At 36.0% G+C, this 23,931-nt stretch overlaps 1 protein-coding gene across 1 annotated transcript in view; it reads right to left on the reverse strand.

Annotated features, from left to right (window-relative positions):
- Window positions 1–23,931, reverse strand: part of LOC108520592 (centlein-like) — a 296,774-nt gene that overhangs the window by 243,481 nt on the left and 29,362 nt on the right. The window contains 1 exon segment of the mRNA XM_017860004.1: window positions 8,563–8,696. Coding sequence (XP_017715493.1) covers window positions 8,563–8,582 — 20 coding nt within the window. The 5' untranslated portion in view covers window positions 8,583–8,696.

Raw genomic sequence — 23,931 nt, forward strand, 5'->3', positions numbered from 1 at the left:
TTGGGGAGTTATACATGATATAAATGATGAATTGATGGGTGCTGACGAGTTGATGGGTGCAGCACACCAACATGGCACAAGTATACATATGTAACAAACCTGCACGTTATGCATATGTACCCTAGAACTTAAAGTATAATAATAATAAATAAAAAAAAGAAAGAAAGTAGCATCAAGTGAACAGGCAACCTACAGAATGGGAGAAAATTTTTGCAATCCATCCATCTGACAAAGGGCTAATATCCAGAATCTACAAGGAACTTAAACAAAACACCAGAAAAAAAACAAACAACTCTATTAAAAAGTTGGCAAAGGACATGAACAGACACTTCTCAAAAGAAGACATTTATGATGCCAACAAACATGAAAAAAAGCTCAATATCACTGATCATTAGAGAAATGCAAATCAAAACCACAATAAGATACCATCACACACAAGTCAGAATGGATATTATTAAGAAGTCAGCCGGGCATGGTGTCTCACTCCTGTAATCCCAGTACTTCAGGAGGCTGAGGTGGGTGGATCACAAAGTCAAGAGATCGAGACCATCCTGGCCAACATGGTGAAACCCCATCTCTACTAAAAATACAAAAACTAGCTGGGCATGGTGGCACACACCTGTAGTCCCAGCTACTCAGGAGACTGAAACAGAAGAATTGCCTGAACTGGGGAGGCATAAGTTGCAGTGAGCCGAGATTGCTCCACTGCACTCCAGCCTGGTGACAGAGCTAGACTCCATCTCCGAAAAAAAAAAAAAAAGTCAAGGAACAACAGATTCTAGCGAGGCTGTGGAGAAACAGGAATGCTTTTACACTGTTGGTGGGAATGTATATTAGGGCAACCATTGTGGAAGACAGTGCAGCGATTCCTCAAAGACCTAGAACCAGAAACACCATCTGACCCAGCAATCCCATTACTGGGTATATACCCAAAAGAATATAAGTCATTCTATTATAAAGATACATACATGTGTTATGTTCACTGCAGTACTATTCACAACAGCAAAGACATCGAATCAACCCAAATGCCATCAAAGATAGACTGGATAGAGGTAATGTGGTACATATACAACATGGAATATGATGCAGCCATAAAAAGGAACAAGATCATGTCCTTTGCAGGGACATGGATGGAGCTGGAAGCCAATATCGCCAGCAAACTAACGCAGGAACACAAATCTAAACACTGCATGCAGTGGGAGCTGAACAATGAGAACACATGGGTATAGATAGAGGAACAATGCACACTGGGGCCTGTCAGTGGGGAGGGTGGTGTGTGTGGGGAGGGAGAGCATCAGGATAAATAGCTAACATATGTGGGGTTTAATACCTAGGTGATAAGATTGATAGGTGCTGCAAACCACCATGGCACATATTTACTATGTAACAAACCTGCACATGTATCCCGGAACTTGAAACAAAATTAAATTTTCAAAAAAAAGAAAAACAGGACATCTAAAGGGATGGGGGAATAAAATTAAGAAAAATGAAATGTAATTGTGCATACTCGGAGGAAGAGTATACCTCTCAGTAGGAGTAACATAAGAACTTAGAAGAAAAGTGAAGAAGTACAAAAAATAAGCCACCATGCCCCTGTGAAATACCAATAGAAAGCCAAGATGTAAGGATATCTCTGTGAGGGCAGGAACTTTCTTGTTCACTGCTATAAACAGAGCACCTAGGACAGTTTCTGTCTCTTATTAAGTATTTGTTGTTGTATGGGACACATACATCTTTTGAGATTCAACCTCAGCTAGCTACTAGAATTTTGAGTCCATTTTTCTGCCTCAGCCTACTAATAGACACATCAGCCTGCCAAATATATACAATTCATATGACTCCATCATGGAAGGATAACCAGCTGCACGCCTAGAGTCTTTTTCTCCATCTACCATTTCCAGACTGGGATAAACAATGCTACTATACAAGGGTAGTATGAGCAACAAACCAGAAGACAAAACACAAAAGGAAACCAGAGAGATAAATTATCTTCTTCCATCTGATGGCTTGCTCTACGGCATGGTTTCTCAGTTCCTGAGTGGCTAAGTCAGTGACCTGATGTCTTCATGGTTTATCATGAAGCAATGGCCAGAACAACAATGCATTACCTCAAATTACTTTTTATCCTTCCCTGACTCAGATTCTTGTTCTTTTGCCCACTCTGTACTGGAAGTGAATCTCCCAAGTAATCAGTATATAATCCCTGACTCAGGCTCTGTGAAAACAGTTGTTGAATGAATGAAATGAAAAAGATAAAAAAGAATTGATACAAAGAAAACAAAATGCCATCACAACTTTAAATCCATAATGAGAGTAGTTACAAGCAAAATCAAAGTTATGAAACATAAAATTGTTACGTTCAAACTTGAGAAGTTCCTCTAGAACCAGATCAAAGAGGATTAAGGAAAATCTCAGTTAGCTGAAAGAGAAGATGCTGAGAACCAACAATACTTCTTCCCATCTCATGAAGGATATTAAGTTCTGTAGAATATTATTGTACTGCTGAAATATAAACCTAACAATCTTTCATTTACCAGTGATTGTTTTAGTCCATTTTTGTTAGTTACAACAGAATCCCTAAAACTGGATAATTTACAAAGAAAAATGAATTTCTTTCTTACAGTTATTCTTACAGAAGTCCAAGGTTGAAGGGTTCCATCTGCTGAGGGCCTTCTTCCTCGTGGGGACTCTATGCAGAGTTCTGAGGCAGTGCCAGATATCATATAGTGAAGAGGCTGAGCATACTAACTCAGGTCTCTCTTCCTCTTATAAGGCCAACAGTCGCATTCCCATAATAACCCATTAATACCTAAGTGGATTAATTCATTCATGAGAATGGATTAATTCATTCATAAGGGCAGAGCCCTCATGACCCAATGGCCTCTTAAAGTCCCAATATCCGAATTCTGCCACACTGAGGATTAAATTTGAACACTAACTTTGGATGGGACAAATATTCAAACCATATCAGTGATGCTGTCTAAGGGGTTGAGTAGGCCATGTGATTAAATTAGGAATATCCCTTTAAAGACCAGGTTTGATAGGAAACACTAACAGAGGGTTTTGAACAGCTTCTCTACATAATTCTGCAATTAAAAAAAAAAACCTGACACCTTCCAAAAACAAAGATCCATGGCTTGTTCACATTACATTTGCTTTTCTCTATTCTAAGACCCAAACTGGAGCATCAGACTGTAGTGGAAATAGGCTATTCTCCTGGAAAAAGGTGAAAAGCAAAGGCAAATCAAACAATGGCTCCTTTAAATCATTTGCAAAGACTCTCATTTCAATGGCCAAAATAAGTCACATGACTAAATTGGATGCCAACAGGGGCAGAAAGCATATGGTAGCAATAGGGAAAGCCCTGGTAAAAACGGGCCCATGAGATGAATCAAAACAAACAGTATTGAATGAACAAATCAAGAGTAAAAAGTTTAGTGATGAACACTGAAGTACTATATAGAATTATGCCTAAACATCTGTGTTCACTGTGGTTATACAAGAGGAGATAAATGCTATAATTCTTAAGATACAAATTGGAGGGAGTCAAAATGGTTGAATTTATGTGCTCATTTCCAGAGTATATAGAGCAGAGTGCCAAAATCAACTAGAGATGAAATGTAGTTAAAAAAAAAATCATGAATCTCCAAGGTTTTTCATATCAGTTTGTTCTTAGTTTTAGAAAGATAGTGTTCCTTATAGAGAAAAACTAATTATCTAAGATGTAATAATCTCCTCAAGGTCACAGAGAGCCTTATTGTTTTATTATATGAAAAAAACTAAAATTATTAGTTACCAAAAGAGCATGTGCAATATAGTTCCTTTTATTTAAAAATGTCTGTCTACTCAATCTTCAATTTATAAATAGGGACTGAGAAAATCTAGAACAATGGTCACAAAATTTTATGGCTGTTATTTCTCTAGGGATGCATTTTAGTGCAATTTTTTTTCTTTTACCTTCCTTGTACTTTTCTGTACTGCATGTATTTATTTTATATAATTCATGTTTATCATTTGTACCAAAATAACTATAGCACAATTCATAGTAAAATAAAACAACTAATTTTATCCACGAAAACAACTGCACAGTAAAACTGTATGCAATAAAAGAAAATCATTTGAAAACTATATGGGAAGGAAAATTATATTTAAAATAGTAACAAGAAACAAGAAAGAGCTAGGAATAAGTTTAATGAGAAATGTTCAAAACCTGTATGAGGAAAGACACAGAGGTAGACTGAAACAAATGAAATGACACACCACACTCTGGGACAAGAAGACTGAACATCATGAAGATGTCAATTCTCCTTAGATTATTGTAAATTTTATGTGCTAATAACATACCAAAGAAAAAATAAGCAAGCTTACTCTAAAGTTCATGTGCAAAGACTAACAGGGAATAATGGCCAGAAAAGCTCTGAAAAATAGTAGTAACTGATAACGGGCCAATCTTCATCATCTCTACTCTGCTTAGCCTAAGAGACCAATCTCTCTAAAGACTAGATTATACTGCTCCTTGTTTTCTGACTCTTGACTGAATTTCATCAGTTGAAGGCACTAGCTGGTGATTCCAGGGTAAAGGAGAAAGAGGTCCGGATATTTATTTACCCAGCTCACTCTCTGCTGAGCCACAGTTTGACAGTGCCTGTGTTCCTCTGTCTAAGGCTATTGCTCTTATCAGGCAGCTTCTGTCACAGGATACTAATTCTTGTCCCTTCTGGTTAAGGGTGGTAATGGTTTCCTGTTGTTGATAATCCATGGTCAGTATTTTCTGAATCTAATATCTATTCAGAGAGAACTGGTATCTTTATCATAGTGAGTCTTCCAAACCATGAACTTTGTTATTTCCCTGAACATATTAGATCTTTTATTTTTCTCAATGTTTGTAGAATTCTCTGAATAGAGGTAACACACATTTTTCATTATATTTGCTTTTCATACCTCCAGTAATATTGTAAATTCTTCTTAAGTTTATTTCCTAATATGTTTTGCTGGTATAAAAATGCAATTAAGTTTTATATACTGACCAGGTATCCACCAAGCATGATAAACTTATTAAACTATATATAAATTATTTTGGGTTCTCTATGTGAATTAATCATGTTTTAGCAAATAACTAGGATTTCTGCTTTCATTTCTAGGTCTTGTATCTTTTTATTCTTCTTTCCTTACTACATACTTGTTATTTCTGACTATGTGCTAGACCTTACTTTGTAAAACTTTAGATATAATTTAAGTCCAGATTATTTTATCATTCTCCAAAGAAAACTCACTTGCTTCTGCTAAGCATCTGAGAAAACCAGCAATCCAGATGTATTAATCCAATTTCAGGATTCTGTCTGAAGATTTTCTGAACCAAAATTATGACTGCACTGTCTTGACTCAATTTCTAACAAAAATTCTCACCTCAATTGTAGAACCATTACCTATTCAGGCAAAAGTTTTGATTAGGCAATTTCATCGGTTATCGTTTTTTACGCCATAGCTAGGTAAATATATTCATATGCTCTATATAGATTACAGACATGTACATCATTATATATGCAAAGAATTGGACTTCCATATCTGTGGTTTCTGCTTCCACAAATTCAGCCAACAATAGATCAAAAACAATAATTTTAAAAATATAACAACAAAATAATACAAACAAAAAATACAATATAACAACTATTTACATAGAATTTACATTGTATTTGATATTATTAATATAAGTAATCTAAAAATTTGAAGTATACAGGAGGATGCATATAAGTTATGTGCAAATACTGCCATTTTATATAAGGGGCTTGAGCATCTATAGATTTTGGTATCCATATTGAGGCCTGAAACCAATCCCCCACAGATACCAAGGAATGACTGTATATACTTATTTATACTGTAACCTAGGCAAAAATCATTTGAGGTAGAGTTCACAAAAATATCCTTTAGCACAATGGGTGACATGAATCAAATATTCAATAAAATATAAATGACTATGAACTTCAAAGAAGGGAATCCATACAGAAACAGTAGCTCTATCATTTATCAGTGAGGAAAAGTGTATCCAAATAAGAAAGTGCCTAGACCACTTTTTCCACAATTATGGCTTTACATGTCTTGATTACAACATAAAGATTCAATAAACTGGGACTGGTATATCATAACCACCCTCTCCCAATGAAATAATGATGAAAGAAATAAGACATGCAGTATATCCAACAGTAATCCTCATACAAGATAACTCAGGAGACACACTGTAGACATCTCAACTACTAACTTATAATGAAGATTCAAGACAAAGTACGCTGCTCCAAACTACCAACTCTGTGCTATTATTCTTCTCCTCTGTGAGTCCTTTTTTTCAAAAATTCAGCTTTTATTTTAGATACAGGGGGTACATGTGTGGTACTATTACTTGGCTATATTGCTTGATGCTGACGTTTGGGTATGGATCCTGTTACCCAGGTGGTAAATATAGTACCTAACAGGTAGATTTTCCACCCATGAACCCTCACTCCCTTCACCGTCTAGTAGTCCACAGTGTCTACTGCTCCTATGTTTATGTCGATGGGTGCTCAGTGTTTAGCTCCCACTTATAAGTGAGAACATGAAGTATTTGGTTTTTTGTTCCTGCATTAATTCACATAGGCCATACGCCTCTATGAGTCCTTATAATCAAACTCTTACAATTACACATGGCCCACTAGCTATTATTCTTTTACTATGGTATAAGAAAAAGTGCATGTGAGGATATTCTTGCTTTATTTATAATAACTTACAGCTCTTGCAATACACTAAATTTAAATATACAAACTCATGCAAAATGTAGAAGAAAACATAGTTGTTATATCCCATGTCCTTAACACTGCACTGTATCCTAGAATGAACACCATATTTGTTCTAATAGCCTAGCACCATCATACTCTAAAATGGAAAGGTCTTTGTTGAAATATTTTATGCAGTTCTACATGTTATATTTTAAGAAGAAGATTGACAATATGGAAAACAGTCAGAAAGGTAATCCAAAATATGATAACATCTGTGAAACATGTATATGAAGAGATTATGTAAGAAATAGGAGTAGTTGATTAATTAGTGAAAAAGTTTTGTCACTGAGAACTGTCTAAGACCACTGAACTATGTTATAGAATAGGGAGTAGATTGTTTCTGAGATTCTCCAGATAATAAAACTATAATAAATGGGTGGGAATTATAAAAAGGCAAATTTCAACTAAGTACATGTAAAACAATGTTCAAAATTTAAACAATATAAAACGAAAACAGCAGTATTGAAAATATGAGAAACTTTTAAACTAAGTTTCAAGAAAAGACTTAATGCTATGTATGCCATCTTATTGGGAAGAGGATATGAATAAATAAAAAATTTTAAATTTCATCCAAATCTAAGGTTCTATTCCTATTTAGAATTACTTTTCTGACTTCACCATTGTTTTAAAAATAATTACAATATGAGTTGATATGTCAAACAGTCTGTCATCTATGAAGTTTATACTTTTCCTCACCCTTATGATGAAAAGTTTTAAAATGTGATACAAGGAATCTATTAATGTTCTAATTCATTTTAATTTTACTGGCTTCAATAATGGTAAACAGTTTCTCATCCAAACTAAATTCACAATGGCACAAATTTACAAAACTGTATTTTACCCAATGGAACCATAAAAACTACCTGATAAACAGCACTAACTTGACCCCCTTACCAATGACCACTATCATGAAGGAAAATTCCCAGACAAGTTTTACCAAAGAACTCCACCCAATGTGTACCAGAATGGCAGAGATGTATCCATCATTTATATATCACTTAGTTTTAAATTAAAATAAATTATACAATCAAAGTCTATTATATACCTCTAGAAGCATACCTTCGATCCCATGCTCTGGTGCTACCAAAATAAATAAACACATACATACAAATATGCATGCATGTCCATTCATGCATGTAGACAGATAGATAGATAGACAGACACTGATCTATGAACCAAGGAAAAGTTCTGTCTTAATTTATTCTCTCTCATACTATTTTCTGAAAAAGGTAATTATAAAGTAGATTAATAGTTTTAACATCTTTAAAAAACACAGAAACACAAGTGTATCGTGCTTACTTTTTCAAGTAATCCAACTTTATGAAAAGTATTATAAAATCAACTATGTTGATACAGCAAGACTGCTTTACAAACTGAAACTATATAGAACATAATAAAATTAAGAGTCAAAATTTGTTTCTCAGTTATTATTGTTCACTGTAACAATATGAGTATCATGTAACACATGGCTAGAAATGTTAGAAGAAAACAATGAATGAAAGCATTACAATGTCCTTGTTAAAAACTGAAACTAGGGTACCCCTTGCCCATGCTCATCCAATCCTGTATACCCACTCATTCTCCCAGGCAATTTTTCAATTTAGTGTAAATAACTCCAGATTCTCAATGCACAAACATATATAACCATAGAAAACATAGTTATTATTTTATGGTGTTAGTAATAAGTATAAATGCTATCATTCTGAATGACTAATGACATTTCTATAATGTTAAGTTAAAAATTGAATATACTTGCCTGACCAGGGTAATATCCATATCCTTCTGGATAAGTTCAGTCTGTTTATTACTCAACTGTAATGACAGAGCATTATATTTACTCTGTGATACTTCAACTTCTTTCCTTGCTTCAATTAAATTGTCTTCAAAGGCCTAAAATTAGAGTGCTTATATCAATAATCAAACATAATAAATACTAAATGTAACAAAACATGTTATATTTAACTATTCTACAAAATGACAGAGAAAACTAATACTGTTTTAATTTTTTCACTTAGTTAAAATAATTTTAACACAAACAATAACTTTTATACCAGTCACAGATTTTTTTTTTCAGAAACTTAAAATGTCATGGCCTCTTGGTATAAAAGTTAAGAATGTGAAGCAAATAAACTAGAAGATATGTATAAAACATTTAGTTATTAAATTATTGTATAATAAAGTAATACAGTAGATGAACAAAAATGAACTCATTTATTTTGATATTAATCACAACAAATTATAGACATTTACTTATTTCCCTGTTTTCTCTGTTTGAAGTGCACATACAGATACATTTCAAGAAGAAAGGACAGTACTTCAAAGACATCAAAATAGTTTTCCAAAGTTTGAGACTCAGATCATGTTCAGTTCTCTTGACTGTAGTGAAATGTACCTAAAGTTCTTGAAAGTTAATCTTTTCCTCCTGATCATTCTCTACATCTTTTTTCATTGTGAAAGGATTTCAAAATTAGATGTCTTAAAGATACAATATAAAATTAATTGTAATTACTTTTGCAAAGAACTAAATATATACATATATATCTAAATAAAGTATGCCAACATAAATACCATACATTCATTATTTCCAAACATAAACACCAAGTTTTAGGTAAAGCACTAGAAATTCCTACTTATCTGTAAAAAAAAGACAATGATAGACAGACAACAAAGGTAGACAATTAGATGGAGGAAGGAGAGGAAGACAGAGGGGAGGAAAGAAGGGCAGAAGGAGGGAGGGTGGGAAAGCAAGCCTTTTTAAAAAGTTACTCTATCTTTGTGCCCAACATATACAGAGATGGCAGATGTTCAACTACTGACAGTTAGGACTAAATGCATTGTTACGCTTAGCAATGGAAAGAATCCAAACTCAGATAATGAAACTGGGGACTACAGAAGGGCTCTCATACTCTTAAAAAGCCAAAAGCCATGTAGGGTGATGCCTCCAGCTTTGTACTTTTGGCTTAGGATTGTCTTGGCAGTACGGGCTCTTTTTTGGTTCCGTATGAACTTTAAAGTAGTTTTTCCAATTCTGTGAAGAAAGTCATTGGTAGCTTGATAGGGATGGCACTGAATCTATAAATTACCTTGGGGATTATGGACATTTTCACGATATTGATTCTTCCTATCCACGACCATGGAATGTTCACTGGCCATCAGAGAAATGCAAATCAAAACCACAGTGAGATACCATCTCACACCAGTTAGAATGGCGATCATTAAAAAGTCAGGAAACAACAGGTGCTGGAGAGGATGTGGAGAAATAGGAACGTTTTTACACTGTCGGTGGGACTGTAAACTAGTTCAATCATTGTGGAAGGCAGTGTGGCGATTCCTCAAGGATCTAGAACGGGAAATACCATTTGACCCAGCCATCCCATTACTGGGCATACACGCAAAAAATTATAAATCATGCTGCTATAAAGACACATGTACACGTATGTTTACTGCCGCACTACTGACAATAGCAAAGACTTGGAATCAACCCAAATGTCCATCAATGATGGACTGGATTAAGAAAATGTGGCACATATACACCATGGAATACTATGCAGCCATAAAAAAGGATGAGTTCATGTCCTTTGTAGGGACATGGATGAAGCTGGAAACCATCATTCTGAGCAAACTATCGCAAGGACAGAAAACCAAACACTGCATGTTCTCACTCATAGGTGGGAATTGAACAATGAGAACACTTGGACACAGGGCGGGGAACATCACACATCAGTGCCTGTCATGGGGTGGGGAAGTGGGGAGGGATAGCATTAGGAGATATACCTAATGTAAATGACGAGTTAACGGATACAGCACACCAACATGGCACATGTATNCGTATGTTTACTGCCGCACTACTGACAATAGCAAAGACTTGGAATCAACCCAAATGTCCATCAATGATGGACTGGATTAAGAAAATGTGGCACATATACACCATGGAATACTATGCAGCCATAAAAAAGGATGAGTTCATGTCCTTTGTAGGGACATGGATGAAGCTGGAAACCATCATTCTGAGCAAACTATCGCAAGGACAGAAAACCAAACACTGCATGTTCTCACTCATAGGTGGGAATTGAACAATGAGAACACTTGGACACAGGGCGGGGAACATCACACATCAGTGCCTGTCATGGGGTGGGGAAGTGGGGAGGGATAGCATTAGGAGATATACCTAATGTAAATGACGAGTTAACGGATACAGCACACCAACATGGCACATGTATACATATGTAACAAACCTGCACATTGTGCACATGTACCCTAGAACTTAAAGTACTATTTTAAAAACAAACAAACAAATGAACAAAAAAAAAAAAATAAAAAACTACAAGAAGCCAAAAACAGATTGTAACTATAGTCTGGAGACATAGAAGAAATTTTTTAACATACCACAGATAAGATCTGTGTAAAGCTGCTTATCTCAAGATTCAATCTGATTTCTGCCAAATATCAGGGAGGGACAAGATGCCTCAGGCTTGAAAGAAGATCTAGCTCCAGACTGAGGTACCCAAAAGTACCAGGAACCTCAAAATAGCTTAAAAGGGATAAACGAACACCAGGGTAGAAATAGAAGATGGTAAAACATTCCCATCAAGACAAACCCTTCAAACCTAACCTTCAAAAAGAGAGTCAACGAAGTGAACAATCAGAAATAAACACTATCCGGCCAGGCGCAGTGGCTTACGCCTGTAATCCCGCACTTTGGGAGGCTGAGGCGGGCGGATCACAAGGGCAAGAGATCGAGACTATCCTAGCCAACATGGTGAAATCCCGTCTCTACTAAAAGTGCAAAAATTACTTGGGCATGGTGGCATGCACCTGTAGTCCCAGCTACTCGGGAGGCCGAGGCAGGAGAATCACTTGAACCTGGAAGGTGGAGGAAAGGAAAGGAAGACAAAGGAAAGGAAAGCGGAAAGGGAAGGGGAAGGGAAGGGGAAGGGAAGGGGAAGGGAANAAAGGAAAGGAAAGGAAAGGAAAGGAAAGGAAAGGAAAGGAAAGGAAAGGAAAGGAAAGGAAAGGAAAGGAAAGGAAAGGAAAGGAAAGGAAAGGAAAGGAAAGGAAAGGAAAGGAAAGGAAAGGAAAGGAAAGGAAAGGAAAGGAAAGGAAAGGAAAGGAAAGGAAAGGAAAGGAAAGGAAAGGAAAGGAAAGGAAAGGAAAGGAAAGGAAAGGAAAGGAAAGGAAAGGAAAGGAAAGGAAAGGAAAGGAAAGGAAAGGAAAGGAAAGGAAAGGAAAGGAAAGGAAAGGAAAGGAAAGGAAAGGAAAGGAAAGGAAAGGAAAGGAAAGGAAAGGAAAGGAAAGGAAAGGAAAGGAAAGGAAAGGAAAGGAAAGGAAAGGAAAGGAAAGGAAAGGAAAGGAAAGGAAAGGAAAGGAAAGGAAAGGAAAGGAAAGGAAAGGAAAGGAAGGGAAGGGAAAGGAAAGGAAAGGAAAGGAAAGGAAAGGAAAGGAAAGGAAAGGAAAGGAAAGGAAAGGAAAGGAAAGGAAAGGAAAGGAAAGGAAAGGAAAGGAAAGGAAAGGGAGCGACAGTATCCTAGCGAAATGCAAATATGGGAACCAATTTAAAAGAACTATAAATATACAGAATATCCTAAAATAGACAAACATGAAGCAAAAATGGAACAATCAGGCATCTAAAGTGAAAACACTACTATTTGACGTGAAGAGTGGATACAGAGAAACCAAATCAAAAATTATTGAAATAATCCAGCCAAAGCTGATGGTGGCTTGACAAGTAATAACAGAGGTGGTGAAGAGTCCAATGTAAAAGATATTCTGAAGGTAGAAATGATAGGACCTGTTGATAAGTATCTGTGGAGTTGCAAGATAAAGATAGGAATTAAAGATCTCTCATAAGGATATGTCCTGGGAGCAAAGAGGTAAATTGTGGGTCCATTCATCATGATAAAGCAGACTACAAGAAAGATAGGCTGAAAACAATAATCCAAATGTCAGCTTCTGGTGGACATAATACATACATTTTAATTATTATAAAATATGAGAGCAAGTTTCCCAGTAAGTATAAAACCTAGAACAATTTTAATGAAAACCTAAATTACCAGAATGGAATCAAGAATAAATAATAGAACTTCATTTGTAATACTAAGCAAAGGAAGAAAGAAAACGAAGTAGGAAAATGCACCCCTCAGTACAGGTGGTCCTAAAGCTAGCCCTCACACAGAATTCCAGCCTGGGTTTCCATTTTTGGAAGGTCAGTGAACCCCAAATCTGGAGCATGACTTATGGTGGGCCCCCACAAGTCATGTTCCCAAGGTAAAAAACAAAAATAGAATTCCTCTCTGAAGGAAATTCCCTTGACATTAATACAAAATTAAGGTAAAACTTTTCATTGTTTCCCACTAAACATTGTTCAGTTTTAAGCCATGTGACTATACTACACATTCTAAATTTAAAAATTCAAAAAAAGAAAAAATAGAAAATTTCAAAAGGATAATTCAAAATGTTACAAATATCAACACATTCAATCAATTATATAAAGCTGACTCACAAAAACCCCTTATCTGGTCCTAGAGGTTTAAAGGAAAGGCCTACAAACATTTCAATAAATGAATAACCCCTGTCTTCTGGGAAACGTTACACAGAATTTAAAAAGGATGTTCTCAACTCATTTTATGAAAATTGCATGACCTGTTATCCAAGTCAGAAAGGGAAGGACATAAAAAGGAACATTTCAGAGTGATATCACTTAGGCATATAAATGCAAAAATCCAAAATAAACTATACTAGTATTAAAGAAAGATTTGGGTAATTTATTGAGATTATTTCGTTCCAGAAATACAAGGATAGCTTAACATTAGAAAATCTACTAATATAACTTACCACATTAAGCGATTAAAGGAAAAATATATGAACATGCCAATAAAGTCAGAAAATCACCCAAAACAATCCAACACCTTACGATTTAAAACAAAACAAAAAACTAACAACAATATAGGAATACAGAAGAATTTTCTTACTTTGGTATGAATGCCAAAAATCAGCAAATATGATAATTAATTGTGAAATGTTCATTCAAAAATCAAGAACAAATTTGTTTTATATTAAAATTGTCCTGGGGATTTTAGGTAATATACTAAGAGAAGGGAAAAAAGAAAAGACATTAAATATATAAATATTAAGAGAAAGAGTAAACCATTCTTATTAGTAGCCAATATGGTCTTCCACCAAAAAACAAAAACAAAGTGTAAACATTTAGAGCAATAGTTGAGCAAGATTATAAAAGACAACTGTGCAAAGCTCAGATGATTTTCTATATAACTAAACATTTATAGTATCAACAAGAAACATAAAATAACCAGAAACAAATCTTACAACCAATGTACAATATAATTATATGAAGTCAGAAACCAAAAGCACTTGTATGACTCACTTTATTACAATATTCCTTTTATTGTGGTGGTCTGGAACCAAAATAAATAATGAAACAGAGGAGTAGAACAACACTATAGAACAACTGGAACTAAAAGAATAATACAGAATATTCCACTCAACAACAACAGAATATACATTGATCTTCATGGCTCATGAAACATTCTCCATGACAGACCATAAAACAAGGCTCAACAAATTTTAAAATACTAAAAATATATAAAGTGTTTTTTCTGATCACAGCGTAATAAAACCAGAAATCAATTACAGAAGGAAAACTGGAAAATATTCATCTATGTGGAAATTATGCAAAACATTCTTAAACAATAGACCAAAGAAGAGATCATGAAAGAAAGAAATTAAAAAATACCTTGAGACAAGTAGAAATGAGAAAACATACCAAAACTTATGTGATGCAGAAAAAGTAACGGTAAGAAGCAAGTTTATAGCTGTAAGTGTGTAGTACATTAAAAAGGAAGAAAAATCTCAACAACCTAAATTTACACTTGGAAAGAACTAGAAGAAGAACAAATAGAACCAAAAGTTAGCAGAAGAAAGAAGTAAGAAGGATTAGAGTAGTGATTAATTAAATAACAACACAATAGAAAAAATTTTAAATAAGAGTTGGATTTGGAAGAGATCTTTAAAATGGATACGCCTTTAGATAAATTAGATTTTAAAAGAGAAAACTCAAACAATTATAAAATTAAAACACAATTATAGAATTAAAACAAAACCATATGATCATCTCAATAGACACAGAAAAGCTTTTGATAAAATCCAACATCCCTTCATGATAAAAACTCTCAACAAACTAGGTATTGAAGGAACACACCCCAAAATACTAAGAGCCATCTATGACAAACCCACAGTCAACATCATGCCAATCATACTGGCAAAAGCTGGAAGCATTCCCTTTAAGAACTGGAACAAGACAAGACAAAGATAACTACTCTTTTTTTTTTTCTTAACTTTAAGTTCTCAGATACATGTGCAGAACATGAAGGTTTGTTGCATGGGTATACACGTGCCATGGTGTTTGCTGCACCCATCAGACCATCATCTAGGTTTTAATTCCCAATTGAATTAGGTATTTGTCATAATGCTCTCCCTCCCCTTGCCCCCTGCCCCGCAACAGGCCTCAGTCTATGATGCTCCCCTTCCTGTGTCCATGTGTTCTCACTGTTCAACTCCCACTTATGAGTAAGAACATGCAGTGTTGGTTTTCTGTTCCTGTGTTACTTTGCTGAGGATGATGGCTTCCAGCTTCATCCATGTCCTGGATTGCTGGGTTAAATGGTGTTCCTGGTTCTAGATTCTTGAGGAATCACCACACTGTCTTCCACAATGGCTGAACTAATTTGCACTCCCACCATCAGTGTAAAAGCATTCCTATTTCTCCACAGCCCTGCCAGCATCTGTTGTTTCCTAACTTTTTAGTAATCACCCTTCTAACTGGCATGAGATGGTATCTCACTGTGGTTTTGATATGCATTTCTCTAATGACCACTGATAAGCTTTTTTCATATGTTTGTTGGCATCATAAATGTCCACTTTTGAAGGAGAAGTATCTGTTCATGTCCTTCACCCACTTTTTGATTGGGTTGTTTTTTATTGTAAATTTGTTAAGTTCCTTGTAGATTCTGGATACTTTTGTCAGATGGGTAGATTGCAAAAATTTTATTTCATTCTGTAGGTTGACTGTTCACTCTGACGCTAGTTTCTTTTGCTGTGTAGAAGCTCTTTAGTTTAATTAGAAGCCACGCCCACTCTTACCACTCCTATTCAACACAGTACTAGAAGTCCTAGCCAGAGCAATCAGTCAAGAGAAAAAAATAAAAGACGTACAGATAGGAAAAGAAGTCATGTTACGCCCTGTCACTGATAAGATGATTCTACACACAGAAAACCCTACAAATTCCACCAAAAGGCTCCTAGGGAATGCACAATTTCAGTAAAGTTTCAGGACACAAAATCAATGCACAAAAATCAGTAGTATTTCTATATGCCAATAATGTTCAAGCTGTGAAGCAAATCAAAAACACAATCCCTTTACAATAGCCACAAAAAATAACAAAATACCCAGGAATACATCTAACCAAGAAGATGAAAGATCTTTACAAGGAGAAGTACGAAACACTGCTGAGAGAAATCATAGATGACACAAACCAATTGAAAAACATGCCATGCTCATGGACTGGAAGAATCAATATCATTAAGATGGCCCTACTCCACAAAGGAATCTACAGGTTCGATGCTATTCCTACCAAACTACCAATGTCACTTTTGACAGAATTACAAAAAATATTCCAAAATTTATATGGAACCAAAAAGCCCAGTTAGGCAAAGCAATCCTAAGCAAAATGAACAAAGCCAGAGGCATCACATTATCCAACTTCAAACTATACTACAGGGCTACAGTAATCAAAATAGCATGGTACTATTGGTACAAAAACAGACACAGAGACCAGTGGAACAGAATAGAGAACCCAGAAATAAAGCTGCACACCAACAATTACCTGATCTTTAACAAAGCTGACAAAAACATGCAATGAAGACAAGACTCCCTATTCAATAAATGGTGCTGAGATAACTGGCTACCCAAATGCAGAAGATTGAAACTGGACCCCTTCCTTACAACATACACAAAAATCAACTCAAGATGGATTAAAGACTTAAATATGAAACCAAAAACCATAAAAACCTTGGAAGACAACCTAGACAATACCATTCTGGACACAGGAACTGGCAAAGATTTTATGATGAAGACGCCAAAAGCAACTGCAATGAAAAATTGACAAACGGGATCTAATTAAAGAGCTTCTGCATAGCAAAAGAAACTATCATCAGAGTAAACAGTCAACCTACAGAATGGGAGAAAATATTCACAAATTATGCATCTAACAGGGGTCTAACATCCAGGATTAACATCCAGAATCCATAAGAAACTTAAGTCAACAAGCAAAAAAAGAAAATGACCCCATTAAAAACTAGGCAAAGAACATGAACAGACACTTGTCAAAAGAAGACGTACAAACAGCCAACAATCATGAAAGAAATGCTCAAAATCACTAATCATCGGAGAAATGCAAATCAGAAATACAATGAGATACCATCTCACACCAATCATAATGGCTTTTACTAAACAGTCAAAAATAACAGATGGTGGGGAGGCTATGGAGAAAAGGCAATGTTTATACATTGTTGGTAGGTTTGAAAATTACTTCAGCCACTGTGGAAAGCAGTTTGGAGATTTCTCAAAGAACTAAAAATAAAAATAGAACTACCATTTGACCCAGCCTCACTCAGTAGCCAAACAAAAATAAATTGTTCTACCAAAAACGCATGTGTACTTGTATATGCATCACAACAGAGGAGCAAAGACATAGAATCAAGCTAGGTGACCATCAACAACAAACTGGATAAAGTAAATACAATACATATACACTGTAGAATACTATGTAGCGGTTAAAAAAATCATATCCTTTTCAGCAACATGGATGCAGCTGGAAGCCATTATCCTCAGCAAAGTAATGCAGAAACAGAAAACTAAGAATACTAAGAACAACTGTATTCTAACAAATACAAAACTGTATTCTAACAAATCTGTATTCTAACACATACAAAAATGTATCTTAACAGATTGGATAATCCAAAGAAGTGGATACAATCCTAGAAACAAACTTATGAAAACTGAAATATGAAAAAACAGAAAATCTGACAGAACAGTAAGAAGACTGAATAACTAATCAAAAATCTACCAACAAAGCACAGGTCTACATGGTTTCACTGCATAATTCCACCAAAAATTTAAAGAATTAACACCAATGCTCCTCAAACTCTACTAATAACTGAAGTACAGAGAATATTTTGAAGCTCCTTCTATGAGGAGAGCATCATCCTAATACCAAAACTAGAAAACAACACTAGGAGAAAACTAGAGACCAATTATCTGATGGATATTAATGCAAAAATCATAAACAAAATACTAGCAAAAAAGATTACAAAATATGACCAAGTGGAATTTATGCCTTGAATGCAAGGACAATTGAAACATACAAAATTCAATTAATGAAATAAACCACAATGAAAGAATAAAAGACAAAAATCATAGAATCAATTTGCTTCATATAGAAAAAGCATTTGACAAGATTGAACACCCTTTTGTGATTAAAAAAACAATCCACAAACTAGGAATAGAAGGGAGCTACTTCAGCATAACAAAGGCCAAATACAAAAAACCTATAGCTAACATCATACTCAATAGTGAAAGACTAAAAGCTTTTTCTCTAAAATCAGGAACAAGATGAGACTGCCCACTCTCACCACTTCTATTCAACATAGCTTTTTTTTTTTTTAATTTTTAATTTTTGAGATGGAGTCTTGCTCTGTCATCCAGGCTGGAGTGCAGTAGTGCGATCTCAGCTCACTGCAAGCTCCCACTCCCGGGCTCACGCCGTTTTCCTGCCTCAGCCACCGGAGTAGCTGGGACCTACAGGCGCTCGCCACAGAGCTGGGCTAATTTTTTTTTTATTTTATTTTATTTTTAGTAGAAACGGGGTTTCACCATGTTAGCCAGGATGGTCTCGATCTCCTGACCTCGTGATCTGCCCGCCTCGGCCTCCCAAAGTGCTGGGATTACAGGAGTGAGCCACCGCGCCCAGCGTCAACACAAAAGTTCTAGCCAGAGCAACTACGCAAGAATAATAGAAGGCATCCTAATCAAAAAGGAAGAAGTAAAATTATCTCTTCTTGCTGATGGCGTGTTCTTATACATAGAAAACCATAAGATTCCACCAAAAAACTTTTAGAACAAATAATTCAGCAAAGCTGCAGTACACACACAAAAAAATACACAAAATAGCTACATTTCTATATACTAACAATGAATAATCAGAAAAGGAAATTAAGAAAACAATTTCATTTACAATTGAAAAAAATACTATAAATAAATCTAGCCAAGGGGGTGAAAGACTTGTACACTGAAAACTATGAACATTATTAACAGAAATTATAGAGGACACATATAAATAGAAGACACCTCATGTCACTAGATTGGAAGACAATGTTATGATGTAAAAACTGCCAAAAGTGAGCTACACATTTAATGCACTCCTTATCAATATCCCAATGACACTTTTTGCAGAAAGTTAAAATATCATCCTAAAATTCATATGAAATATCAAGCAACCCTAAATAGCCACAGCAATTCTGAAAACAATAATATTGGAGAACTCATATTTCTTCATTTCAAAATGTATTACAAAGCTACAATAATGAAAACAGTACTGTACTGACATACAGATATACAGACCAATAAAAATAGCCTAGAAATAAACATTTCTATATGTGCTCAAATAACTTTTCACAAAGGTACCAAGACCAACTGATGACTAAAAGGCAGCCTTTTCGACAAATGTTGCCAGAAAAACTAGGTATCTACACACAAATGAATGAAGTTGGACCCTTACACCATACACGAAAGAAAAAAAAAAACCTCAAAATGGATTAAAGACCAAAATATAAAAGCCACAACTAGAAAACTCCCAACATAGGGAAAACACATCATGATACTGGATTTGGCAATGATTTCTTGCAAATGACACCAAAAGCATAGGCAACAAAAGCAAAAACATAAAATTGGGACTATGCCAAAAACATATAGATGGTACTACCTCACAATTGAAAACTTTTGTTCATCAAAGGACACAATCAACAGATTAAAAAGGCAACAAAAGGACTTGAAGAGATATTTCTCCAAAGATGATATACAAGTAGCTAAGAAGCATACGAAAAAAATGGTCAACATCATAATACAAATAGTTCAACTGGGATTTGTCCCAGGGATGCAGGGATGATTCAATATATACAAATCAACAAATGTAACACATCCCATCAATAAACTGAAGGACAAAAATGATCTGATCATCTCAATTAATACAGAAAAAGCATGATAAAATTCAACACACCTTCATTATAGAAACTGTCAACAAACTAGTGAAACAAAAAACATGCCCCCAAATATTAAAGGCCATATATATCAAACCCATAACATCACACTAAATGGGGAAAAGTTAAAGACCTTTCCTCTAATTTAAACAAGAAAAGAATGCTCAATTTCACCACTTCTAGTCAACACAGTACTGGAAGTCCCAGTCAGAGAAATCAGGCAAAAGAAAACACAATAGAAAAGACATCCAATTTGAAAAGTGAAAGTCAAACTGTCCCTCTTTGCAAACAACATGATCTTATATCTTTCTTTTTTTAATGACTCTACCAAAAAAACTCTCAGAACTGATAAATAAATTCAGAAAAGTTGCAGGATACAAAAATCATGTACAAAATAAGTAGCACTTCCATACATTAGTAATGAAACAGCTGAAGAAGAAATCAAAAAAGCAATTCTACTTCCAAAAGCTACAAAAACCAAAAATAAGTATCTGGGATTAAGTTTAACCCAGGAGGGTTAAGACATCTACAAAATGAACAAACAAAAACACTGATGAAAGAAATTGAAGAGGACACAAACAAGAATAAAAACAGATCACACTCATGGGTCAGATGAATTAATACTGTTAAAATGACCACACTGCCCAAAGCAATCTAGATTCAGTGCAATCTCTATTACTACCAACATCATTTTTCACAGAAATAGAAAAAAACAATTCTAAAATTGATATGGAACCAAAAAAGAGCCTAAATACCCAAAGCAATCCTGAGCAAAAGAACCAAGCTGGAGGTATGACACTACTTCACTTCAGAACATATTACAAGGATATATTAACTGAAACAGCATGGTGTTGGCATAAATATAGACACATAGACGAATGAAACAAAATATAGAACCCAGAAGTAAATCCACTGATTCACGGCTGATTGGTCTTCAACAAAGCAACCAAAAATATACATTGGGGACAGGATAAGATACACCTCTTCAATAAATGGTGCTAGAAAAACTAGATAACCATGCGCATAAGAATGAAACTGGACACATCTCTCACCATATAACAAACAAACTTAAGATGGAGCAAAGGCTTAATTGTAGTACATGGAATTACAAAAATGCTAGAAGAAAACATGGAGAAAACTCTCCAAGACATTAGTCTAGGCAAAGATTTTATGCCTAAGAACTCAAAAAAACAGGCAACAAAATAAAATAGACGAATGGAACTATATTAAATAAAACCTTCTGCACGGCAAAAGAAAAAATAGGTTGAAATTCAGTCTACAAAAAAGAGACTATCTTCAAAGTAGCAAGAAACCTTTGAAATGAGTTAAAATATTTGCAGATTACTCAGTCAACAGGGGACTAGTAGCTAGAATCTATAAGGAACTCAAAGAACTCAATGGTTTTTCAAAAGTCACATTTTAACACATGCAAAAAAGATGAATGGACATTTCTCAAGAGAAGATATACACATGGCCAACAGGTATATGAAAAATGCTCAGCATCATTAATCATCAGTAAAATGCAAATCAAAACCATAATGAGATGTCATGTCATCCTAGTTAGAATGACTATTACTAAAGGGACAGAAAATAACAGATGCAAGTGGGGATGCAACAGTGTATATAGGAGACCTCTTGAGATTCGCACCAAGATGGCCCAATAGGAACAGCTCCAGCCTCCAGCACCAGCATGAGTGACACAGAAGACGGGTGATTTCTGCATTTCCAACTGAAGTACCGGGTTCATCTCACTGGGGTGTGTCAGACAGTGGGGGCAGGACAGTGGGTGTAGCTCAACAATCAAGAGCCGAAGCAGGGCGAGGCATCACCTCACCACAGAAGCGCCGGGGGAAGGGAATTCCCTTTCCTAGCCAAGGGAAACCGTGACATACAACACCTGGAAAATTGGGTCACTCCCACCCTAACACTGGGCTTTATCAAAAGTCTTAGCCAATGGCACACCCATGCCTGGCTCTGAGGGTCCCACGCCCACGGAGCCTCCCTCACTGCTAGCACAGCAGTCTGAGATCTAACTGCAAGGCGGCAGCAACGCTGGGGAAGGGCACCTGCCATTGCTGAGGCTTAAGTAGGTAAACAGAGCGGCCAGGAAGCTCGAACTGGGTGGAGCCCACAGAACACCAAGGAGGCCTGCCTGCCTCTGTAGACTCCACCTCTGGGGACAGGGCATAGCCAAACAAAAGGCAGCAGAAACCTCTCCAGATTTAATGTCCCTGTCTGGCAGCTTTGAAGAGAGTAGTGGTTTCCCCAGCACAGAATCTGATCTGAGAACGGACAGATTGTCTGCTCAAGTGGGTCCCTGACCCCCGAGTAGACTAACTGGGAGACATCCCCCACTAGGGGCAGACTAACACCTAACACCTCACACAACTGGGTACACCTCTGAGACGAAGCTTACAGAGGAATAATCGGACAGCAACATTTGCTGATCAGTAATATTCACTTGTCTGCAGCCTCCACAGCTGATACCCAGGCAAACAGGGTCTGGAGTGGACTTCGAGCAAACTCCAACAGACCTGCAGCTGAGGGTCCTGACTGTTAGAAGGAAAAATAACGAACAGAAAGGACACCCACGCCAAAACTCCATCTCTACGTCGCCATCATCAAAGACCAAAGGTACACAGAACCACAAAGATGGGGAAAAATCAGTACAGAAAAGCTGGAAGTTCTAAAAATCAGAGCGCCTCTCCCTCTCCAAAGGAACACAGCTCCTCGCAAGCAACAGAACAAAGCTGGACAGGGAATGACTTTGACAAGTTGACAGAAGAAGACTTCAGACAATCAGACTTCTCCGAGATAAAGGAGGAATTACGAACCCAGTGCAAAGAAACTAAAAACCTTGAAAGAAGATATGACGAATGCCTAACTAGAACAACCAAAGCAGAGAAGTCCATAAACGAATTCATAGAGATGAAAACCATGACACGAGAACTACGTGACAAATGCACAAGCTTCAATAACCAACTCAATCAACTGGAATAAAGGGTATCAGTGATTGAAGATCAAATGAATTAAATGAAGCGAGAAGAGAAGTTTAGAGAAAAAAGAGCAAAAACAAATCAACAAAACATCCAAGAAATATGGGACTAAGTGAAAAGACCAAATCTACGTCTGATTGGTATACCTGAAAGTGATGGAGAGAATGAAACCAAGTTGGAAAACACTCTGCAGGATATCATCCAGCAGAACTTTCTGAATCTAGCAAGACAGGCCAACATTCAAATTCAGGAAATACAGAGAACACCACAAAGATACTCCTCGAGAAGAGTAACTCCAAGACACATAATTATCAGATTCACCAATCTTGAAATGAAGGAAAAAATCTTAAGGGCAGCCAGAGAGAAAGGTCAGGTTACCCACAAAGGAAAGCCCATCAGACTAACAGCAGATCTCTCAGCAGAAACTCTACAAGCCAGAAGAGAGTGGGAACCAAAATTCAACATTCTTCAAGAAAAGAATTTTCAACCCACAATTTCATATCCAGCCAAACTAACTTTCATAAGTGAAGGAGAAATAAAATCCTTTACAGAGAAGCAAATGCTGAGAGATTCTGTCACCACCAGGTCTGCCCTACAAGAGCTCTTGAAGGAAGCACTAAACATGGAAAGGAACAACCAGTACCAGCCACCGCAAAAACATGCCAAAATGTAAAGACCATCGATGCTAGGAAGAAACTGCAACAATTAATGAGCAAAATAACCAGTTAATATCATAATGACAGGATCAAGTTCGCACATAACAATATTAACCTTAAATGTAAATGGAATAAATGGTCCAA

This window comes from Rhinopithecus bieti, unplaced genomic scaffold, assembly GCF_001698545.2.
Source record: "Rhinopithecus bieti isolate Rb0 unplaced genomic scaffold, ASM169854v2 scaffold_51780, whole genome shotgun sequence".
Taxonomy (NCBI): Eukaryota; Metazoa; Chordata; class Mammalia; order Primates; family Cercopithecidae; genus Rhinopithecus; species Rhinopithecus bieti.